The sequence below is a fragment of the Aspergillus uvarum genome (assembly GCF_003184745.1).
Source record: "Aspergillus uvarum CBS 121591 unplaced genomic scaffold BO82scaffold_13, whole genome shotgun sequence".
NCBI classification, from domain to species: domain Eukaryota; kingdom Fungi; phylum Ascomycota; class Eurotiomycetes; order Eurotiales; family Aspergillaceae; genus Aspergillus; species Aspergillus uvarum.
Genome location: NW_020291310.1, coordinates 185505 through 208748, shown reverse-complemented (window position 1 = coordinate 208748; position 23244 = coordinate 185505). Strand labels below are relative to the sequence as shown.

Here is a 23244-nt window from a genome sequence, read left to right as displayed (position 1 = left end):
TTCCGTTGCTATTTGATTCCGAGGTGGTGAGGGAGCTCAATCACGCCTTCGGCGATAGCGCGGACTCCGGTCATTGGGAGGATTTTGATCCTGGTCTAGATTGAGTACTAGCAGCAAGTTATGTCGCATCACGAGCAGTTTCAAATATGTTTTCTGCCTCGTCGATATGTCTAGAAGCAAAGCCTTCTCGTGGTTTCTCACAAGGCAAGGCTGCCTAGGATCACTGGGTACTCGATATGTTGTAGTCTTACATAGACTAAACCCTTTCCACAGGCTTTTTGAACGCATCATAGATTCTATCCTCTGTATCTCTTTCATAGCACCACAGCAGCTGAGCCATTCTCCTTGGCTTGGATTTAGGCTTGGTCCAGACCTCTCAGTGATTGGGTTCTCCGCTAAGAGAGGAGCGATACTTACTCGAAAGCGTCTCCGCCATGGAGCTGGACAGACTTCAAATTACGCACACCATGGACGAACGGTGTCTGTTCCGTAGTAAGCGTAGTAAGCGGGAAAAAAAAAAAAGAAAAGAAAAAAGAAAAGAAAAAGAAACAAGCAATGAAAGAGCTTGACGAAGGAGACGATGTGCCTCTTATCTTCTTGTGTCATGGTTGTCTCGGATGACCTGCGCGACCTTGGCGGCACACTGAGCGGGCTGTCTGACTACAACCCCAGGTCTATTTATTTTGTTCTTTGCTCGACTACAGCTTTCAGACAGCCTGCTACTGTCTATGGATGAGTTCTAGGTATATATCATCCTTTAAGATCGCAAATCACACTCCCATGTAGTGTGGTAGTCATCGATCTCATCATCCCGCATCTATAGACATCCCGCTTTGCTCTGGAAAATACAGCCAGGGAAGGTAGCAATGTAAGTACAAATCCGATATCGTCTGCAAGTATACAGCAGTTCGTTCCTCAAGACGTACCATACAGTGCTCAGCAACCTAGAGACAGAAAGCAACTCATCAACATGATACTCCGCAAAGATGTCGATGGGGCTGCTTACCTGATCACACAGACAACTCCGCCACGGATCCTCGGGGCAGGCATCGATGCCCTCATACGCAAAGTGATCTTCACATTTGATTTGCTACACCATAATTAGCATAGACCCCCTCTAATTGTCTTGCTCTTTCCTGACGAACCTCTGCCTTGCAAGTCAGCTCTATGCTGGCGCATATATCCAGTCGCTCGGTGGCGGTGGGGATGGCTGCTGTCATTGTGGCGAGGAAAGTAAGAAGAAGGGCTACGGTAGTTCTCATCATCATTCCTTTCTTTGAACTCTCAGACTGGAATTGAGTTGTGGTTAGAGTCTGGGTCCGAGAGAGGAAAGGATACTAGGGAAGTTGAGCTGTTGGCAGGGTATTTTGTGCGAAGTGTTCGAGGCTCCTTTTATATGATTCTCGCAACACAACCCCCTCGTGCAGAGATACAGGCACCAAAATTCCCCAGAGAATTAAAGTTGTGAAGAAAGGGGCCCCGCACCCCCTAGCAAAGTTTCACGAAGCAAATCTTCTATACAATCGTGCAGTCTAGCCCATGAGTTTGGCCCCCTTACCTCAAACTAGGCTACCAGCGATTCACAATTCTGTTCGACGAGTTGCAATCAGAGAAACCTGAGAACTGAGGCTGAGCACCAAGAAGGCTAACTGAGCCACAAAGAGAGAATAGGGATCTCTGCCCCCTTCGATCAGACAAGACCCGGTTTAGCATCCGGATCGACTCTCACAGTCGATCGGTATATGGCTCTCCAAGTTCAACAATGTTTGCGATAACAGACCCCATGTTTCTGAATGATAAAGTTCAGCCCTACGGGTCTAGCAAAGCAAATCAGATAATGGAACGCTGTGACAACATGAGAAGTGTTACGATCAAGCTAACTTACTTAACTTACTGTACATCACTATAAGGTAGTGAACAACGGATGGTTCGGACCATCTACTGAGCAGCAGCTCTCGCACTCATTGCTACCTAGCTTCGTCCCTATACACATCCTTCGTACTTGATATTCGATGCTTCAGGGCAAAGGGACATCACATCACCTTCCCCAAACTGCAATCGCTTAGTTGAGCTCCGCCAGCACACGGCTGTTTTCCGACAGGAGGATCAGCACTCCGAACATCAACAGAAGTAACTTACCGAGGACGATGCCAGCAAAGAAAGGCGCAGAAACGATGTTTCTGTCTGGCTGCTAGGATTTGCGTCTACATAATAGAAAGTTCTGTTTCCTACATGCAATATCTATCACCTTGCTATCTTTCTGTGAATGCCATAATGCGGAAGGAGATCGAGTGAAGATCCAGAGAGGTTCTGTTTAATCCGGGATAGTTGACCCATATTACCTCTTAACTTACAGACACAGCGCATGAGCAACCCAAAAAAAGCCAATTATAATATGCTGTCTTATTGCTCGGATCTACCGGTACGCACTAGCAGAATTCCCGAAGACATCAAGCCCCAGAAACATGCAGTCACGCCGCTCATTTACTATTTCGGTGACACATCATATTTCATGCTTAACTATATGCTTGAAGCTTTGCCGATCATTGAACTCTCAACAATCGACCTGCTGTGTCTTATAAGCAGGCCTGTAGTCATATTTTACGGCCGATCTTCTTGTTAGCCTTCTATTCCAACCCAACTTCATCTTCTCGTTTGTCCTCCCCAATCTACCTTGATCATCAGTACCCTTATCACAGAAACCCGCCCTTGCCCTCCTCGCCCTCCTCACCATCGCAGCAGCCAGCCCCATTGCGCGCCTAAAGCGACAGCAGACCGACTGCTCCGACGTTAGAGATACATGCTCCACAAAGGTTGGTGCTAAACATCCCCAACGAGTCCCGACTGCACAGATCAGATCGAACCTCAACCTCCAACACCTCATTCCCTCCGCTGCTGGTAACAATTATCTGTTCGAAGTTCAAGGAGTCAACCTGTCTGGATCTCTAGCCCCAGTGCGCTTTCGGCTTTGATACCACGGCCTGCCCTTGCGATACTGTAATTCATTCGTGTTCTTTCTTTGGGGGTAAACAGCGCCTAGGGTTGATGTGGGCGCACGGCTAATCTTGTCATCCCAGCTTTATGTGGATTGTCTGGTACGTTATAGATCATCAAGCTTGCAACTGGTTGTAAACCTGTTACTCGAGATATTGACCGATGTCGGTGATTGGCTTCTGCCAACCTCTAACACAGAAGGATGCTGGATGCTAGCGGATCCGACCAGTCGCGTGGACTGGAGAGGGGTGGAGTCCCATGTCATTCTTGAGTACAGAGAGTCGATCTTCTTGATATTGATGTTGAGAATACTAGGTAGACATCTACTTAACCCCCCCCCCCACCTCCCGGCTCAGTGCGGCGAATAGTATCTATCCATGTCGCTATTTGTTGTCTGCATTCAGAAAGAATGTATAACCCACACTCTGTGTGAGAGTTTAGTGCCCTTGGATCATAAATCAAGTCCTTATGAGTAGTCAGAAGCTATGGGCAAGAGATTCGCCTTTCAGAGCCGGACTGCTCCGCTTCCTTGGATACACATGGGTAAGATGTTGAGCTTTATTACACTGCCTTAGGTAGCTTATCAATTCTCCGAGCCTATCTTTAGATGGGAACTCTGGATGGATTAAGCTTCTAACTGCTTTTAAATTTAAGGTCATGTGGCAAAGAAATCTAGAACCGGGGAGGACTAAGTTATGGTGGCGTGGTGCGGGGTTTGATTCTTTGGTTGGAAGAGTTTTGGATATAAATAGTACCTTAATTCAAATATGGATATTATCTTTCATACCCAGGCATCAGACACTGGGATATATACACAAAATGATTTGATCATAGATCACAAAACGTAACTTCGTACTCATCAATTCATGAATCGTCACATAAACATAGCTTCGCTTCAAACGGAAAAATGAAAAAGGATGCAGTGTCTCTCGAGTTGTGACAGCGGGTCGTTGAGGTTGTTCGGCCATGACTCATCGTGACTTGGATTATTGCTAGGCCACAGCCTGTGCTTGCGGCTGGAATGTGGTCGACTGCGATGCAATCAACCGTCGCAAGCCGAACATGGATATATGATGGCGGCTGTGTTTGATGGAGGGTCGTGGTTTTCCGGAGGCACGGTTGGAGGACATGCGCACCAGGCCATTGTCGGGCAGCGAGTTGTTATTGTCGGCATCGCGACGTCGCACCATGGCTTTGACGGCCTTGGTGATCTGCGTGCGGATGGGAGTGGAGTCCGAGTCGCGCCGGCTTGTAGAGCGGCGGTGATAGTATTCTCCGTCGTCATCCTCTTCGTAGGTTTCGCGACGATATCGTGCGTTGTCTTCTTCTTCGGCTGCGACGCAGCGACGGAAGATGTGGTGGTGACCCAGACACCGACGCAGGTCGGGGGTTTGAGATTCAGTTTCACGCTGGAGTTTGCCCCGGGAGATTGCGGCCAGTTTGCCTGGGATGGCCGGTCGGTTGGCCAGGGGGCCAAGAGTGGAACTGAGACGCGGTGCGGTGCGACGGATGACCGCCGCGGGGATGCGGAAGAATTCAGCTGAGGAAGACATGGAGGGAACGGGAGTGTGTGTGTTCAAGATGATACTCGGTATTATGGTTCATTCGAGTTGCAGGAGGAGTTGAGGGTCGTAGACAAGCGGGCCAGGATGGATTTATATTCCCAATCTTGGATATTCCAAATCTGAACCGTGCTGTGGTCGATTCTGTCGATATCGTCAACATCATTTCTCGAACCTTGGACTGTGCAGTGGTGGTCCGTGGTTGAAGCATGCAGACAGGCGTGTGAATCGCAGAGCTCCCCCCGCTGTAACGTCAGAGCTGAACTCAATCGACGCGCATGTGGAATGTGAGCAAGTTGTTTGGGGCGGCTTTTCGCGGTGCAGTGCTTGACTGCTGAAGTGCTTAGTGAGCGTGGCGACCAACAGCCTTGCCCTGCTCGGCATTCTTGATATCATTGCGGCGCCCTTGTAAATGCTTTGATTCGTAAGCCCCTCCCCTCCCAATCAAGCTGCCCCACAGTAATCACTTTCTTTTCCTTCTTTTCTCCGCAAGATGGAGACTGCCGGTGGAGCATGGAGAACGCATTGGCTCGTCCCTTTTTGGCACGTTTCATGATCCCCACGAAACCTGCTACCGGCATTACAACCCGCCGCTCAAGGATCTCACCACCAGTAGATCGGATGTTGAGTGATCGAAATCGAGTAATCTAGTGCCTGATCACTCTCCCCCCATCGCATCGCTCCACTTTAATTCTCTGCTGCTCATAGACTCTTGGTTTTCAGTTTCTTGGTGATGTCTTGTAATTGCTAACGCCGAACGGTCCCTTTTCCATCCAATTATGGTATAGTAGGGCTCGAGTCCATGACGACGACTATCATATGCACCGCGCAAGGCCATGAATTCCAGATGACTATCCGCCCCCTTGAGAATTGTCAGGATTCATTCTACAGCCCACACAGGCCGCGTGTCGACGACGGTAGAAGCAATGGAATGAATGACCGACCCGATAAGATAGTCAAAGCCATCAATGAAGTAATTGACGGTTGTCATCCCTTGAAGCTCAATTTGAAGCTGTGGTGTTGTCGCGCCAGAGTCGTCGGCAGTTTGGAACGCAACACCTGTTCCTGTCCCAGTCCCAGACAACTCACCAAATCTCTGGGTGATGCCTATCTCCCAGCCGTGGATGCCCTACGGTGCCATTCCCGTCAAGGAGTCAGCCACCCGTCAGCCACTGGAACTTTCCAGTGACTCTCATAGTGACACAGATGTAACTATCCTCCCACCACGCTCCCAACGAGACGATCATGCACTTCTTACTCGATTGAACCTTCGTCTTCTGACACCTGTGACAGTGATCAGCCCTATTGTAGAGTTGAGATGACGTCGTGGCAGCGTCGTTGTGAATTGAAACCTCGATCGTCGAGCTGACACGAACCACGAGTTTAAATTCCTTGCTCACAAAGTTGCTGATCATCATTAATCGAATGAGCTTGATGATCTATGATGCAATGAATGAGGCGAATTGCCAAACTCTATTCTCAAGGTAGTATAAGGTCCAGAGTAGAGCCTCCTTTCCCCGGAGTGAGTCTATTCTTTTATCATGCATGGTAAGGAAAGGTGTCAGCTGCTTCCGAGAAGGGTTCGACTCTCGATCAAGGGCCTTGCTTGACTCATTTCATGAGAGGGTCATGTTAGCAGGCACATGTCTTGCATGTCTTGCATGACTTGTAACAACATCGAAGCTTTGTGTCCGTACCAGCAGATCCTAGCACCGTCTATAAGCCTGCAGGTGCTGATCAATATCTCTGATCGATATTCCTGATGGAAGACCGTACGTATCTGCATGTCTCTTTAAGCATGCAGCAGATTCCTAAACCGGATGAGGGATTTTTCGCCGATGATGGTGGTCTGCATTGCAGTGATCGTGCCTTTCCCACTGGAGTCACTATTTCACCATGATATGCCTTGATTGCTGACTAGAAATCCTCTGAACCGACTCGTTTAGTGCAACCTCGTGCTTAGTCTTCCCTTTCTGTCTGGTTTTCCTCTCTGCTGCCCTTAAGAGCTGAAGATAATTTTCTTTTGAATTATAACATGGTTCTCCGCAACAATAGGCAACAACATATCTCACATCAGCCGAAGCTGGTGCGCTTGTACTTAACACTGCGTACCCGTGCGGCTTCTATGTGGGCGAACAAGATAGACTGTGATGTGCTGTGATGTACTTACCTTGCTAACCCAGGAGACTCTAATCCACAACTCACTCACTGCGCGAATTGACCCGAGCAAAGGACGCATAACTGATATTAAGCAATACAGCGCGAGACAGCATCCCACCGCTCACCATGTAGTGTTGCATATCCGGCTCCTTCACTTCTCCAAATTGGAGAAAGAAATCAACTAAGATGCAGGAGGAAATGCCAAGACTGCACGTCGGTAATCTAGCAGGTTGATTGTGATGTCTGCCTCGGCTTGCTCTGGCGGGGATACCATAATCACATCTACATAATCTGCAGACCAGTTATCAGAATTGATTTTCCTTGCTCATACATTGATGATGCTGCGCAGGCCACGGAGGCCACGATCGATCAGCCTAGTAGTCCCCTCTACCAGGAGAGATATGTCTCGTTTTCGTGTTGTTGAGCACACAGCCCGGTGTCAAAGTGTCCGGGAGCGTTTGGGTGCTGTCAAAGCCGGCCATGAAAATGAGCTGATGCTTGCGGTCAAGCAGTACATCCCACTCGATAACCCCTCTCCGCAAGATGGGGATGTCACAATAATCGGGGCTCATGCAAATGCTTTTCCAAAGGTGTGGCTACAACTTCTTGATCGTGCTATCTTGTCTACACAACTCATCTGTCGCTCAGGAACTATACGAACCTCTTTGGGATGATATTCACGAGATACTCCGAAGTCATAAAAGACGCATTCGATCCATTTGGATTGCGGATGTTGCTCAGCAGGGGCAGAGCGGCATTCTAAATGAATCGATTTTGGGTCATGATCGTGAGTATTCACGCCATGGATATTACTAACTAAACCGTTTCACTCACTATCGGATATGTTTTCTAGCTGCCTGGTTTGATCATGGGCGCGATCTTCTTTCCATGATAAACCAGTTCCAAGACCAGATCCCTCAGCCGCTTATTGGGATCGGTCATAGCATGGGTGGGATGCAACTGTGAGTGCAAATCACGGTTTCATTCTTTACCATCAATCTAGAGTCATATTACTAAATTTATCAGTGCTCATCTCTCACTGCTACACCCATCGCTATTTGAAGGTCTTATCCTGATCGACCCTGTGATACAACGCGAGAACCCGGGGCGCAAATTCGCCCAGGCGTCCACGTACCGACGAGACCTATGGCCCTCACGTCAACAAGCAATCGAGAAATTCCAGACCAGTCCGTTCTACCAGGCATGGGATCCCCGCGTGTTCGCGACATGGGTCCAATACGGGCTCCGCGACCTCCCCACGCCGCTGTATCCCATTACCGAGGAGACTGGGCCGTCCGCCGTGACCTTGACTACGACGAAGGCACAAGAGCTTTTCTACTACATGCGACCGTCATACCTCGACGAGCGATCCGGTCTCCCTCGCGGCTATCCCGAAGAAGAAATGCATCCCGACGACATCGATAATACTTATCCATTCTATCGCTCCGAGCCCGCGTGGATGTTCCGGCGGTTGCCGGAGTTGAAGCCCGCTGTTCTCTATCTATTTGGAGATCAATCGGGCGTATCTTCGCCGACGGCCCGTCGAGAGAAGATGGAGATTACTGGCACGGGCGTTGGAGGCAGTGGCGGCGCGGCTCGGGGACTGGTGCAAGAGGTCGTTCTCCCTTGCGGTCATATGGTTCCCATGGAGCGGGTCCGGGAAAGTGCCGACGCCAGTGCTTCCTTCATCGCCGCTAGGTTATCGGCTTGGGAGTTGAAAGTTTCACGGTTTCGCGAGGCCTGGGAGCGAGTGCCCCATCAGGAACGTGTCAGCGTTGACCGGCAATGGGAGAGGGAAATCGGTGCTTTGCCTAGAAGGTCGAATATTTGAATTTGGGGGAGTTAAGGCTCTAGGTGCGAGCGTTCAATCAGTCAGCATGTGCCCCCAGTAGATTCTGAGGATCGAGGCGACCGAGGAGAACATGAGCGGACATGGTTAGAGGATAAGCGGACAACGGGCAGGGATCTTACTTCTCAGGCTGAAATCACTCCCCCGCATGTCACTGACAGGGCGCGAGGGTTAGACTCCACTTGAACATCGGCGCCGGTGGCCATGGGCTTACTTTCACCTTTTCGTTCATTACCTTGATTTCCTTGGCAATTGCAAACAATATTTTCTGTCCTCGGTCCCTCATTGTGTAGCGATTCCGTGATTTCGTTTATCTGGCCTACGTCATATCCCTTTTACTTTTGTCACAGTCAAAGTGCCGGATAGACTTCTGAATGCTAGGATACACACAGCTTCTATGACTTGTATGTACGCTCGACTAGCTTGAAATGCAGTGGGCATAAGTGTATCTACATTACAAAGACTCTCACATGACACTTCTGTATCTCAGGTCTGTGCTGGCTCTCTCTTTCTACTCTGTCCAACCATGGCAACTAGTATATACGCGGCAGTATCAACAATCGTGACGTTCTGCTGAATCTCGGGTTGATTTGGGGTATGGATGTGTTGTGTGAGATGCACTTTGATAAGAACGCGGTTCCGGTTGCTGGGTGGAGGGAGTTTGCTCTGCTGCAGGGAAATGTTGATATATATCTGGAAGAGAGTCTTACATGATTGTTGAAGAGATTGCATGACATGTATGCTCGCTTTCTAAGATACGCTGTTAGCGATTGCCGGAAGAGATGTTTGCGACTCCGGTGCTATGATTATTGTCTGATAAAGGTGCAGAGCAGAGGAGCATACTATACAAACTACTAGATAGACTACCACCAAACGCTTGTACTTCGAGTTGTTGCGCCAAGTACACCCTGATTGGGCCGGGATGTCCAAACAAGCCCTTAGCACCGGACACTAAAACCACCACGGCACCAAATCTATGCAGCTGTCAACAAACCCGGTCACCCAGCATTTGTGCCAGTGTTGATTCTAGGCCCACCCTTGAGCACTTGTGCCATAGACCTCCCACTAGTGATATTGATTTAAAGATATTGGTAAGAGACCTCTCCTCTGGTTTCGAAATATCAGTACATAAAGCTTGGCTCAGTGCTTGGGCCTGCTCTTTACAGTCACAACATAAACTGTAATCGACTAACTCACCTTACAGTTTCACATTGTTTTTCCCCGCCATACGGATACTTTCCGCCTTTCTTGGCATCCCTCAAAACGACTAAGATTTTCTGATTGGTAAGAGAAGCGCAAACATATAAGATGAATCGTTGTGCTTAGTGCGTAGGCACAGCCTACAATTTGATATTTCATCTATATGAACTCAACCGCCTGGTGTCAATAACGCACAACTACAACTTCGAAAACCAAAACAAATGAAAAAAATACAATAGCAATATGTCCGACCCCACATCCACCTGCACCGTCACGACCCGCCCAAAGCCCGGCACTCTCCGCTGCTCTGGCTGCCACCCCAGCAACGAGGCCCGCTACTGCTCGTCTGCCAAGCGACGGACTGGAAGCGCGGCCACCGCCGCACCTGCGCTGGCGCCCAGAAGCAAAACCGCTTCCTAATCCGCGCCCTTCCCACTACTGCCCACACTGGCCCAAACCAACAACCCTTCAAGGACGCGCATCACCTCGAGCCCTCCCCCCTCCACGCCTACGGCAACCGGGGCAAGGAGCGCCAGGAGATCAAGTCGCACCTGAGCTGGGCCGGGGTCTACGAGCCCGGCACGTTCTTCTCGCACCACGACACGAACGACTGGCACTATCACGTGTACGCGCCGGGGGTGCCGACCTCGGGGTGGGAGTTCGAGTCCGACGACACCCGCCCCCTGAACCCCATCGCAGAGCGGTGTCTGGGCCTTCCCGTGCACGGCGACGTGGCCGTGGTGCGGTCGCCGACCATCGAGGTGAATCACCACGAGGACGCGCTCTCGGCTAATGAGCTGGGTGCGCACGCTGGCGTACCATCGCGCGGATCGCACGGTCAATAGCATGGGTGACCGCCAGCGGAGGGAGAGGGAGAGGATTGCCGGGAAGTTGGGGTTGGATGAGACTTTCTTGCCGCCGGGTTTTCCATGATCGTCTGTTTTGGGTGGTGGGTGTCTTTGGAGAAGTGGTTTGGGTGGTGGATGGGGGCATTTGGGATCAAGTATGCTGTGCTGTCCGGAGTAGTTCGGGTTGTTTGGCTACTAGGAGTTGTGGATATTCAGTGTGCAGAGGGCAGGGTCGGGTGCCGGTGCCCAGAACTGAACCTCAGATGCGAACCGACTGTACAGCTTCTGTTTAGGTACTGTACGATAAACTTCTATCACGTTCTTCACGGGTTGCAGGTGCAGTGGCAGCTGCAGCTGCAGCTGAGCAGGGACCAGGGGGACCGCTTCAAGCGCGGTTAACCGCTGCTGTAGGTAGCACTTTTCCCTTCCAAGTTGGGGGATCTGCTACCGCGCTGTAAGGGATCCTATAGCATGGGATCGCTGAACCCTGAACAATAGCATCCGGTGATATACATGTCAATGGAAAGCAGTGACCAGCTACTTCACAGTACCTACTTCGCGGATCCAGATCACTACCTACTCCAATCGCAGTAGTAGCTAAGGTAGTCAAGTGCTGCGCCTGCTGTGCCTGCAGTTCCTGCATCCAGCAAATGCACCCACGAGCCTGCTATCCGCCTCAAAAACCGGGGGGTTTCTGTAAGTTCGTCCCTGGTTTCAGCTGCATCTGCTGAACCACGGGGGAGAGAGTCTCACCGACTCCCGTCCGGTGTGAAAGGACCCTGACGACTTGCAGCGCTGCTTGAAAGCGAGAGAAAAAAGCAATACAAAAGCTATGCTATTGCTGCTTGTGTTTCTTTCCTCGCTGAAGGATTTCCTTGGTGTTTCTTTTGTTTTTCTTGGATATGAAGACTCGCCGATTCAAGTTAGTCGTTGCATGTGAAGAATTCACCGAGCGATCTACACCTACGCGGAGTATAGGTAGAGTTCTTCCGAGGGATCTCGTCTGCAATCCGGAGGGAACTCGTGCAGATGACGGGCATGCGGTGTGAAAGCGCTGGGTTACTCAATTTGTTGTTAGCGCAGGCTCTGATTTCAGTCCGCTAAGTTAGGCTAACTTACAAGCTGAAGCAGTGTTTGGAGAAATACTGTACATAACACCACTGCAAGAAGAGCGCCGGGTGCCTAGACTAGAATGCGATACGATGGCTTGTCGCTGCTGGATCATTCGTCGGCTTTGATTCCCTCCTCCCCCCCGTGTCGATCATGAGCGAAACTCGCGAATCGGGTTCTAAGCAACCCAGTTTGTTTGTACGTCAGTCGTCAAAATACTGAGTAAAATATTCTAGAGTTCTTGGGATGTGATTCGTTGATTGTGAGTTTATTTGCGACAAGTAGACTTTATCCCAGGGGGCGGGGGGTGACATTATCCATCGCTGTCTCAGGATTGAGGGCCAAGAGACTCAGAAAGACATCCCGTTGGTGATGGTGCTGATCTTCCTCACCACCAGGACCCATAATTCTGCTCGGGATCTAGAGGAATTGAGAAGGCAGACTGGACTATCAATATGTCATTGTTTGATGCAGTTAACTACAAGTGAGTCACGCTGCGTGCGTGAAGACTGTCTGTCACTGACGGACTGATTTTCGCGACGTTGCTTGCTTTTTTTGCCGTTTCGACTGATCAGGTTGTTGCGGACGTCCCCTCGTGAAACTAAAGTAATCTACTTATGTACCTACTGCTTAGTAGATGCAGATAGGAACCACCTCTCGATCGGGTCAATGCAAGGATTGGACCAGGAAGGAAAACTCCCCGATCCGAGAGGGGAGGATTATGATAATTTTTTGAGTCATGGTTGGAGCTGAAGATGGGCTGCAGGGGGCTGTCTTGTCTAGATCTACTGTGTATGTATCGGGTGGTGTTTGTGGGTTTGTCGCTCCACCTGTCTGGATGCCATCGCCCTCAACTGGAGTCCTGGACTGCTAGCAAGTTAGTACTTTTGTCGCCCAATTTACCTACGAAGTAAGTGAGACGAGCTGTAGTCTCGTGCACGGAGCGATGGTTCAACTCTTCGGAATGGAAATGGAGTAGCGTAAGCATCCACCTCATTACACATCTCCCATCGATTTCGGACTCATACGGTCGGGACCGAGTATGTTTCAGGTCAGAAACAATAGCAGGCAAATCGGGTCGCGCCGTCCTCACGGTGGAGGATTACTGAGTGGAGGGGGGAGACACGCAGAGATAGAGGGAGAGATCAGAACAGAGGAAGACACACACGCACACAGTCCTCCAGTTGCCGACAGCTCCTTTTGCTTTTAGGGTTTCTGATCTGTGGCACTCGACCTACGCAATACCCATGAGCCTCATCAGTGTATGACGCAACTCACGATGCTATTTTGAAACTCTGTGATCGGTGTGTATACTGACGACGATTGAGATTGTCATCGCCTTGTGCTATGTGTGCGTGTCTTGCTGTGTGGGGAGTCACTGTTTCTCTCATCGTGAATAGATTGCGTGTCCTGAGGGAGAGCCCCACCGAGAGTCCCAGAAAGTCACCGTCCGGACCCTCAATCGAAGGAGCCTGACACCTGGATTGACAGGCACGCCCACGCTAGAGGACAGCCTAGTCTACCGGATTCCTTTATCCTGAGTACTCTGTCTGTGGGATGATCTGGAGGCTGAGTGACTGGCAGAGAAGGTGATCGGGATTTCTCCAGATACAATTGATGGATGACCTGCTTTCCACGGAGAAAAGTCGCCCCTTTGAAGGAGAAAAAAAAATCGCAATGCAGAGAGAGCGTGACCAAAAAGTCCCGTCCAGTGAGTTCATCAGTCGTGTGTCTATTTTTTGTGCGGCAAATAAATCAGTGCGGCGAGACAAGAAAAATCCCCCCTTCCCTGCGGGCGTTCTCTTTCTCCTCCCCACAGCCTCCGACCGGGCACGCAGGAACGCCTGGGCTCAATTTCCAGACCGTCCGCCCGTTTTGGGCCTAACAAAATCGGCCCCTCTAGTCCTTTTTTAGGGCGGGTTTTAGTCTACCGTAGTCCGTCGTCTCATCCATCACCATCGGTTCTCCGAGTGAGGAGCGAGAGGAGTTGAGACCTGAGACTGAGAGCCTCGGTCGGGGGGAGGGGAGGAGTGGAAGAGGAGAGAGGGGTTTGTTTTGGTTCAGTTCTCGATCGTCGTCTTTTTCCGATCGGTCCAATTCCGCTGAGAAGCCCGGATGCACTTACGCGGGAGCCTGGCTTACTTGCTGCTCATGCTGCTGCTCCCACTGCTGCACACTACTGCACATACCTTATGCAGCTTGTGGCCAGTGTACATCCGAGGAAAAAGGACCTGCAGACGGAAAGGGAGAGTGGCTTATCTTTTTGCCCATTTTTGTTCTTGCTTGTTTTTTTTTTCTGTCGCATTCGCACCGTGGGTTGTTTGATCCTCGGGTAAGGATTTGATTGGGATGTGCACTCGGTTGGCAGAGGATGTCAACAAGAGACACACAGTTCAGACCAAGTCAGACAAAGAGAGGGACAAGCAGTCCAGGCACGCGGGTGGTTCGGAGCAAGGGCCGGAGAGTGGAAATCCCATGCACTAAGTACTTTTCTGTGAAATAATAATATCATAATAAAAATAATAATACTAGACATAATAAGCAAGAATAGATTAGAGCAGGAGAGACATCCATGGAACCGGGATTGATTGACTGATAGATCCTGGAGGAGGAGGAGGAAAAAGAGGAGCCCGAGGGAATTGCACTTGCCCGGGAATGGGATGATAGCCCGTGACTGGCCCGACCCTTTTTTTGCCCACTGGATCCACCACTGCCTTCCACCAGACAAAGTCCCGGCCCAGGCTGAAGCTACGCGTACCGGTAGAACGGCTTTCAACCACTCTTTGACTCCCTCCTTCTCTCCCTCTCACAGTCTCGCTCGCTCTGCCCAGACAACGTCTTCTCCACTCCATACACTAGTCCACTCCCTCTACGCTCATCCACCTCCTCGTTCTTTAAGTCCCCGACCCCTTCTCGATCGACTGTCCTCCTTTGTTCCAGACATCTAGACAGGCAGACAGACAGACATCATACCTTCCTTTCCCTATCGATCTCTTCAGTTCAGTCCTTAACTCATCACACTTCACGCCCTCGCCTCCCTATCCTCCTATTCCTCCCCTTGTTCGCCTCCGTTCGTTGCTTACACTCTCTACTGATTTCCTTTCTGTGAATCCAACAAGCTATCAGTCAATTCCTTAACTTCTCTCGTGATCCATCCAAAGTTTAAACTCCAAAAGTACCTACGTTAGATGTTGAATCTCGCTCCTAACTACATTGGAGCTCGCACTACACAAATTTTGTCTATCTTGTTTGCTTGAAAGCAACCTTATCCGGGAATCCATACCCGCCTGTGCAACCAACTGCCATCTCTATCAATCTCTTCCCCGTTGCCCGATTCTGGATCTTCGCCCATCCTCGGTCTGGCCTTCGACTTCCAAATTACCAAATAGCCAAGAACTTCACAAAGAAAGCTAAACGGGCGTCATCAGCTCCCCGCGCAACAGCCTGATCAGCCCGGTGGATTCCCATAGGAACGGTTGCCCCTCACACATCAGAAACCGAAGGGATATCTGCTCCTGTCTCCCTGGCCAAGGAGACTTTGCATCACTGATCGCTCGATCTCCAAGCGCATATCCGTGCTATGGAAAGACACGTTACACGCATTTGATGCCAGCCGTCATTGCGAGCAACTCTTGCCCTTTTTGATCACCTGCACGAACCATCACGTCGCACACAAGAACCCCCCCCCTGACTATCCTCTTCTTCCCGACTGGTCCCAGCCTTTTGGTTTGACCACTATTCTTATATCCGGCATCTCGTAGTTCCTCAGCTCCTCAGCAATAGGAAACATCCAATCTCTCTTCCATACTCGACTCTCGCACTCCTTGTCTCATCTTCCCGAACAATGGCACGCACCGAAGAACCGCTGGATGCCCCCGATGGCTCCGCCTTGACATGGATTTTCGACCATTGTCTTCGGTACCCTGGTACCTACGAGATCCCGCTGCGTTCCATGTATGCGTTGAATTGCAACCCCACGAGACAACAATCATCCTCAACTACCCGCCAGCCTGAAACAGCCTTTCACCGCCCGACCAATTCGTCTTCGTCCCAAGACTCGATGGATCTCGCTGCTGATTTCCGGGCCCAATTGAGCCACCAAATCTCCCGTCTGCCCTCGCAGCCATGCAACCTGCCTCCCAGCTTCGTCACCTCCTTCGTGCGTCGCTGCTTCACCCCTCAATTGGTAGAGGTCGATTTCCCTCAGGCATTGACCGCCTTGGACTACCTCAAAGACTTCGAAATCCGCCGCCGGAAGGAGGTGTCTGCCGCTTTGCAGCGACTGGGCGTCGAGCCGGAGGATGTGAAGGAATCGTCCGAGTTCGCTAACAAGTACCCTGGTGCGATCACCTGGCTCGAGTCCCTCAACTCTCGGGGTCGCCGCATTGAGGCTCTGTACACCCAAGTCTATGTTGGCTTGCGTCGCTGGGTATGTGTCTCGTCTTCTCACTACGCTGTCTTCTTGCTAACCCGGCCGTTTTAGACTCTGATCAACGAGATGTTAATGGAGCCTTTTAATAAGGCCAATTGCATCGCAATGCTCAACACATTGTTCCCCCCGGTCACCGACGCAACTGTACCTCCGACCTCGTACTTGACGCCTGACCATCTGAGGTCTCAGCGCGATGGTTTCTTCAGGTACATTGCGGCCGTGGGGCGCAATGGCCCGGAAGTGCTCAACGAGATTATCGTTCAGGGCGCACTGCCCGGGGATGACAATGGCTGGCCTGTAGTCCGGGATGTTCTCGATCGCTACCTTCGTGCGGCATTGGACATCTACGATGACTGTAGCACGGTCACTGGGCTCGCTAGCTTTGAAGAGAGTACTGAGTCTCAGACCCGCGGTCACAAAGGCCGCAAGGTTGACTCCGGAATCAGTTTCGGCTCAGCGGAGAAGATTCTCGCCGCGGGGGGCGAGAGCAGCAAGGAAGTCGAGGATACTCTCGAGAAACCTCTGCCTCCACCTCCCACGACCAGGCATAAATCGGGCTCTGCGTTGGAGCGGCTGACTCGTGAGCTTCGCAAGTTAGGCGAATCTGGCAAGGTCAAAAGTCTCAAGAAGATGAGGTCCACGAGTGCTTTGGCGGTGCGGTCCGAAAACGTGCCCAGTCGGTCGGAAGAAGAGTCTCTCTTTGAAATCGATGAAATGAAACGCCGGCGGCTCCTGTGGGAAGCCTCCAACCGCAAGAAAGCCCATTCGAAGCAGTCGAGCACGGACTCGCGTTAAGGCTCTTGTTGCGGTACTACTACTTGTTCACTCACTTATTTTCTCTTTCATTTTAGCGTTTTACTACATGCCTTTTTTTTTCCACACCAAAAGCAGGAAAGACAAAAGCCTGGATGCTTTCAATACTGGTACATATTTGGAGTCTGTCAGGTTAGTCATGTTGGCGTTGTCAAGAGGTCAGAGGTTTCCAGGTGCATAAGGTTTTCTTAAGGTTTTTCTTCGTGTTTTGAGTATCGCATGTGATTCGAGTTAGCATAGATCGACTTCTGGCGTTCCGAAAACGATCTCGAGAGAATTCGGTCTCTCATTGGCATTGGGGAAGCGCAGATTTTTCTGCAGGAAAAAGCAAAGAATGCAGAAAAAAGAAGTTCAAGTCATCGAGTTGACTAGAGCAAATGATAATGACCATGTATCTAATGAAGGAATGAGATCACAAGAATTACATTACCCCGTTCTCTGTTATAAGATGGTGTCTACGGATTCACGGATTCAGAGTAGGTAGAAAGTATAGGACTGTGCCCTCTGGCAGCACTCTATCCAATGTTAAGCCTGGATTTAGTTACCAAATTTGGCCTACGCGATCCCCGCAGTGCATCCCTTATATTTCTACCACCGGCCTCATTTGGCTACATGAAGTGCCTACATACGTCGAGTGTCCCCTATGTCTTTTGCAGGGGGAGGTGCTTCCCATACAAAGTGGGCCTTGCGATGCTGCATTGCCTGACAGCTCGGGTGACCTGATTGGGAGCGGATTTTGAAAGAAGCTGACGGTTGTCTGTGATAATTCTGGAGTTAAGAGACTGCATAAGTAAGGCCATGCTTGATTGTACTGTATATACCTGGTGCTTACCTAGTATGTATGGGCTCTTGTCCTTCAAGGTTATCATCCATCGATGGCAATCTATACAACAGCCAGTCAAGGCCCACCAATGAGAGCCGAGGATAGAAGACACGGAAGTCCTGCGCGCTTGGCCGCTGCGCCCGCCGTAGCAGCTGTCTTCCTCCCGCGAAGTGGCCAGAATCCTTTGACCAGATGTAAGCAGTGCCCGTTCATGCTTTGTTAACTTCTGGGATATCTCAATTTTGGTTAGCAATAGTAACAAGATTTCACTGACTTTCAGAAGGCTGGTTCCTTCAGTGGAAACTGTCGTCGCGTCTGCTTTTCGAAATCTGACTTACATCCCCACCCGTGATGCCCGCTTACTAGCTAGTTCAACCGGAGTAGCTAGCTAGCTTACACTTGTTTACACTTTTCAAGACACCTAATCCCCTGCCGCCAGCTGCAGAGATGGTATCGGGGTCAACGTTCGTCGCCTCCTGGCGACTCAGTTCTGTTATCGTTGTCTCTGCATTATCTTGCTTGGTGCTTGCGACGACGCCTTCCGTGAATGTTGCTCTCCAAGCTTCTTTCGATTCCGCACCTTATCTTATAGAGCTACTGTAAGAGGAAACTCCTTCCACATTGAACGCCAACTTGCTCGAGCGCTCTGCTCACATACCAATAAACTAGTGAAACTGCTGCTGAGGAGAACTCGACATCCTATTTCCCTATACTCGACCGAATCGCCGAAGGAGCTTTCGATGATGCCGTGACGGACAAGGAGCTGTATGATCGGTTCCTGGAGGTGATTCACACGGACGGACACCTGAGGACCCCCGAAGCACTCTCCTCATTCAAGTTGTCGCTGGCCATCCGGTCCGCCAGTCCTCGTATCGCCGCACACTATCAATACTATAATGCCTCGGTCCAGCACTCGTTGGCAGCGGCCCAAGACGCAGTCTGTCCGGTGTGGGTCCATGCGGATGGAAAGCAGTATTGCTCCTCGACCCTGGAACGTGCCCAACAGGGTGTGATGGGTCCAAGGTTCGTCTCATGGCGCCGAATTGAATGGTGAGGGTTCCCAGCTAACTGCTTTGATCTCTAGTGACCCCCCAGAGCTTCCTTTCGATCGCGTGCTCGGAGACTCTTCCCTCCCACCGGCGATCCTCTATGCGGACCTAGCGTCTCCAATGTTCAAGGACTTCCACCAGTCTCTGACCGCTCTTGCCAGAGGTGGCCAATTCTCGTATCGAGTACGTTACAGGCCTCCGCAGCACTGGAGCTCGCGTCCGCTGTTCGTGTCGGGATATGGTGTCGAACTTGCATTGAAACGGACGGACTACATCGTCATTGACGACAGGGCTGCTGAAGAGAGGAGCTCCAATGCTTCAGGCTCGAAGAAAACAGCCAACGGGGAGGGAGATGATCTGGATGACCTGAGACCGCTGTCTTCCTCGGAAGTATCCCGGCTCGGTCCGGGCACCGTTGGCTATGTGCTGGACAGCGAGAGCCCTCTGGATGCACTGGTCGAGCTGTCGCAGGACTTCCCCAAGTACTCGGCTAGGATCGCAGCCCACAATGTCACCAAAGAACTGTTGCAGGACATCCAGTCTAGTCGGCTGCGGATGCTCCCTCCGGGATTCAATGCCTTGTGGATCAATGGTGTTCAGATCGATGCTCGACAGGTCGATGCCTTCACTCTCTTAGACCACCTGCGTCGCGAGAGGAAGCTGGTCGAGAAGTTCCGCAACCTTGGACTCTCCGCCGGGGAGTCTGTGGATCTGCTGTCTCACAAATTCCTGGCAGCGGCAATGGCTCAGGATGGCCCTCAGCGGTACAACTACCGGGACGAGATTGAGGGTGGCGGTGTAATCATGTGGCTGAACGACCTCGAAAAGGATGCACGCTACGAATCGTGGCCACGCGATCTCGGTGGAGTGGGTAATCCTTCCCCAGTGATGCGAATACGATGCTAATTATTATCAGTACATGCAACGTGTATTCCCTGGCCAGTTGCCGTCCGTTCGTCGTGAAGCTAACAATGTGGTTATCCCGGTTGATTTGGCCAAGCTCGATGACGCCACCCTCATTGTCAAGTCCGTCCAGGTCTTCGTGAAGAACAACATTCCCGTGAGGTTTGGTTTGGTTCCGATAACTTCATCCCCGGGCTCAATTGCGCAGCTCAAGGTTGCTCATTACCTGCAAGATACCTTTGGTTTGGCTAGCTTGATGAGCTATTTGGAAATGGTAAGTATCAGTACTTGAGACCTTTACCCTTTCCACCCATTAATGTTTCATGTAGTCGGTGTCCAAGAACAAGTTAAGCTCCCCGGACAAAACAGCCTTTCAGACTGCGACTGCAGACCGAACTGCTCGCCCTGATAAGCAATCCTTGTCTCTAGATGAAGTGCTCAAGAACGATGCCGGGGACACTATAGTGAGCCGGACTGGCGAGTACTTAAGACGTCTGGGTGTCACAGGAGAAGCGTCACACTCGTTTGTGAACGGTGTCCCGATTCTTCGTAATGAAAATTGGGCTCAGGAATTGAGCGCCAGGGTCAGCCGGGATATCCAGGCAATTCAACAGTCGATTGCGGATGGAGAACTTTCTGAGGACACCTGGTTACCCGGCCTTTTTCTCTCCGATGCTTTCGACAGACGTAACCCTGTCATTGTCCCTGAAGATCCAAAGGATGTTCGAGTTGTGGACATGGCGCAGGTGGCAGAGACGTATGGCGAGCTTCTCGGATCTCTCCCTCGCATTCCGTCAACCCAGGAAGATGTCCTTGCTAGCAGTCATGTGATCGTAGCGGGCGACTTCAGCGATGAACCCGGCTTCAACTTACTGAGCGCTGCGCTTGGGAGCCTCAAGAATCACGGTGAAGCCGAAGTACTGCTCCTGCAGAACAATGGTGCAAACTCTTCTATCTGGACTGGATCCTATACCATCCATCGTTATCTGAAGAAGAATGATGATGTTGATGCCGCAAAGCTTCTGGAAGAGCTCACCGGAACCCACCTATGGTCTCGTACAGATAAGCAGGAGGCTGAAAACTTCTGGTGTGCCCACCAATCTCTGGTCAAAGGTCTTGGACTTTACTCGGGTGCAAATGCAATCGTCATCAATGGAAGAGTCATTGAAGTGCCAGTCGACGTTGCGCTAACTTCTGACGATGTGGACCAGCTACTAGCTTACGAGAGACAGAAGCGCATTGCTCCTATTGCCAAGGCTGCCGAAGCATTGGGTTTCGGCGCGAAGCTCAGTAGTCCTCTTACCCTTGCTAAACTGACTTCCCTGGCAGCTCTTTCCACCGTCTCCGACGTGCCGGAGGGTATTTACGAATCGACGCCCGACATCCGCGTCAACTTGTTTGAGCGGTGGGACAACGCTCGCTCTACAATCACGGTCTCCAACTCGGAGGATCCTGTGATTACCATCGTAGCCTCTATCGACCCGACATCTGAAGTCGCTCAGAAGTGGTTGCCCATTCTGAAGGTACTCTCGGACCTGGCCAACGTCAGAATGCGGCTCGTTCTAAATCCCCGGGATGAACTGCAGGAGCTGCCCACCAAGCGGTTCTATCGCTACGTGCTGGAATCGGAGCCCTCGTTCAGCCAGGACGGATCTGTCGCTCGCCCTACCGCCTCTTTCTCCGGTGTACCTGTCGAGGCACTTCTTACGTTAGGCATGGACGTTCCGTCTTCGTGGCTTGTGGCTCCGAAGGAATCAGTGTACGACCCTGACAACATCAAGCTGAGCTCGGTTAAAGAGGGCACCAACGTGGACGCAATCTACGCTCTGGAGCACATCCTCATTGAAGGCCACTCACGGGATCTTACCATGAAGACGGCACCAAGGGGAGTGCAGCTCATTCTGGGGACAGAGGAAACTCCTCAGATTTCTGATACCATCATCATGGCCAACCTGGGCTACTTCCAATTCAAGGCTCAACCGGGTCTTTGGACCATTAACCTGAAACCCGGCCGCAGCGAGCGAATCTTCCAACTTGACAGCCTCGGCAACGAAGGGTACAGCCTCCACCCCAACGACGACACTAGCAACGAGGTTGCGCTTCTCTCCTTCCAGGGCAAGACACTCTTTCCCCGCCTCTCCCGCAAGAAGGGCCAGGAGATGGAAGACGTGCTAGAAACGGGCATCAAATCCGGCAGCGCGATGGACTACGTCTCCAAGGGCCTCAACTTTGCGTCCGGCGTTCTCTCCAGCGTGGGGATCAACGGCTCCCCCAAGGACGTGGCGGGCGGCAAGCAAGCGGACATCAACATCTTCTCCGTCGCGAGCGGCCACCTCTACGAGCGCATGCTCAACATCATGATGGTCTCGGTCATGCGCAACACCGAGCACACAGTCAAGTTCTGGTTCATCGAGCAATTCCTCTCCCCGTCGTTCAAGTCCTTCCTGCCGCACCTGGCGGCCGAATACGGCTTCTCGTACGAGATGGTGACCTACAAGTGGCCGCACTGGCTGCGGGCGCAGACAGAGAAGCAGCGCGAGATCTGGGGCTACAAGATTTTGTTTCTGGACGTCCTCTTCCCGCTGAGTCTGGACAAGGTGATCTTCGTGGACGCGGACCAGGTCGTGCGCACCGACATGTACGACCTCGTCGCGCTGGACCTGGAGGGCGCCCCCTACGGCTTCACGCCCATGTGCGACTCGCGCCACGAGATGGAGGGCTTCCGCTTCTGGAAGCAGGGCTACTGGAAGAACTTCCTCCGCGGCCAGCCCTACCACATCTCAGCCCTCTACGTCGTCGACCTCAGCCGCTTCCGCGCCCTGGCCGCCGGCGACCGCCTCCGCGGCCAGTACCAGATGCTCTCCGCCGACCCCGGCTCTCTGAGTAATCTCGACCAGGACCTGCCCAACCACATGCAGCACCACATCCCCATCAAGAGCCTGCCGCAGGAGTGGCTGTGGTGCGAGACCTGGTGCTCCGACGAGTCCCTGGCCCAGGCCCGCACTATCGACCTCTGCAACAATCCACTGACCAAGGAGCCCAAGCTCGAGCGGGCCCGCAGGCAGGTCCCCGAGTGGACGGTGTACGATGAGGAGATCGGTGCGTTGGAGAAGAGGGTCCGGTTGGAGGTGCAGGAGGAGATCCGTGATCAAGAAGTGGAGGCTGATACTGGTGCTGAGTGGGACAAAGATGAGCTTTAGATGTGGGGAGATGTTGTATTGTATAAGCGTATAGCATTGCCATCGATCTCTTTTCTTTGCTTGTTTAAAGACACAAACTACGCCATGTATCTTCATTGTCCTCATTCTTGCTCAATTTGAGCCTTCATTCTCGGGAAAATCATAGGTGTATGGTTGAATTAGATAAGGTGGTAAAACGTGACTGACATCGCATCTTGAAACTTAGAAAGGCTATACAGACATGCAGACACGCGGACATGCGGACATGCAAATGTACATACATGTACATGTACCACAGTGCTAACTAGCAAGCTAAACCACG

General features: G+C 51.4%; 6 protein-coding genes across 6 annotated transcripts; 3 read left to right on the top strand and 3 right to left on the bottom strand.

The window, feature by feature from the left end:
* Window positions 1-705: 705 nt before the first annotated feature.
* On the bottom strand, window positions 706-1220 carry BO82DRAFT_430445 (uncharacterized protein; the record flags this gene model as incomplete). The annotated part of the gene is made up of 4 exons (XM_025640623.1): window positions 706-817; window positions 927-944; window positions 1007-1090; window positions 1146-1220. 4 exons carry the CDS (start codon window positions 1218-1220, stop codon window positions 758-760), a joined length of 237 nt encoding a protein of 78 aa, XP_025494170.1. The 3' UTR covers window positions 706-757.
* A 2528-nt stretch (window positions 1221-3748) lies between these two features.
* Window positions 3749-4922, bottom strand: BO82DRAFT_352357 (uncharacterized protein). Its single transcript, XM_025634665.1, has one exon. It carries the CDS (start codon window positions 4545-4547, stop codon window positions 3987-3989), a length of 561 nt encoding a protein of 186 aa, XP_025494169.1. The 5' UTR covers window positions 4548-4922; the 3' UTR covers window positions 3749-3986.
* A 2195-nt stretch (window positions 4923-7117) lies between these two features.
* On the top strand, window positions 7118-8547 carry BO82DRAFT_278167 (uncharacterized protein; the record flags this gene model as incomplete). The annotated part of the gene is made up of 4 exons (XM_025631216.1): window positions 7118-7306; window positions 7365-7503; window positions 7570-7678; window positions 7743-8547. The coding sequence occupies 4 exons, from the start codon at window positions 7118-7120 to the stop codon at window positions 8545-8547; spliced, it is 1242 nt and encodes a 413-aa protein (XP_025494168.1).
* A 2849-nt stretch (window positions 8548-11396) lies between these two features.
* On the bottom strand, window positions 11397-11915 carry BO82DRAFT_29636 (uncharacterized protein). Its single transcript, XM_025631901.1, has 2 exons — window positions 11733-11915; window positions 11397-11667 (listed from the first exon to the last, which is right to left on the bottom strand). The coding sequence occupies exons 1-2, from the start codon at window positions 11836-11838 to the stop codon at window positions 11537-11539; spliced, it is 237 nt and encodes a 78-aa protein (XP_025494167.1). The 5' UTR covers window positions 11839-11915; the 3' UTR covers window positions 11397-11536.
* A 3652-nt stretch (window positions 11916-15567) lies between these two features.
* Window positions 15568-16950, top strand: BO82DRAFT_362852 (uncharacterized protein; the record flags this gene model as incomplete). Its single annotated transcript, XM_025636868.1, has 2 exons — window positions 15568-16152; window positions 16207-16950. The coding sequence occupies 2 exons, from the start codon at window positions 15568-15570 to the stop codon at window positions 16948-16950; spliced, it is 1329 nt and encodes a 442-aa protein (XP_025494166.1).
* Window positions 16951-18017: 1067 nt separating this feature from the next.
* Window positions 18018-23127, top strand: BO82DRAFT_330629 (putative UDP-glucose:glycoprotein glucosyltransferase). The gene is made up of 5 exons (XM_025633107.1): window positions 18018-18390; window positions 18461-18814; window positions 18876-19707; window positions 19757-20017; window positions 20073-23127. The coding sequence occupies exons 1-5, from the start codon at window positions 18239-18241 to the stop codon at window positions 22941-22943; spliced, it is 4470 nt and encodes a 1489-aa protein (XP_025494165.1). The 5' UTR covers window positions 18018-18238; the 3' UTR covers window positions 22944-23127.
* The last annotated feature ends 117 nt before the right edge of the window (window positions 23128-23244 follow it).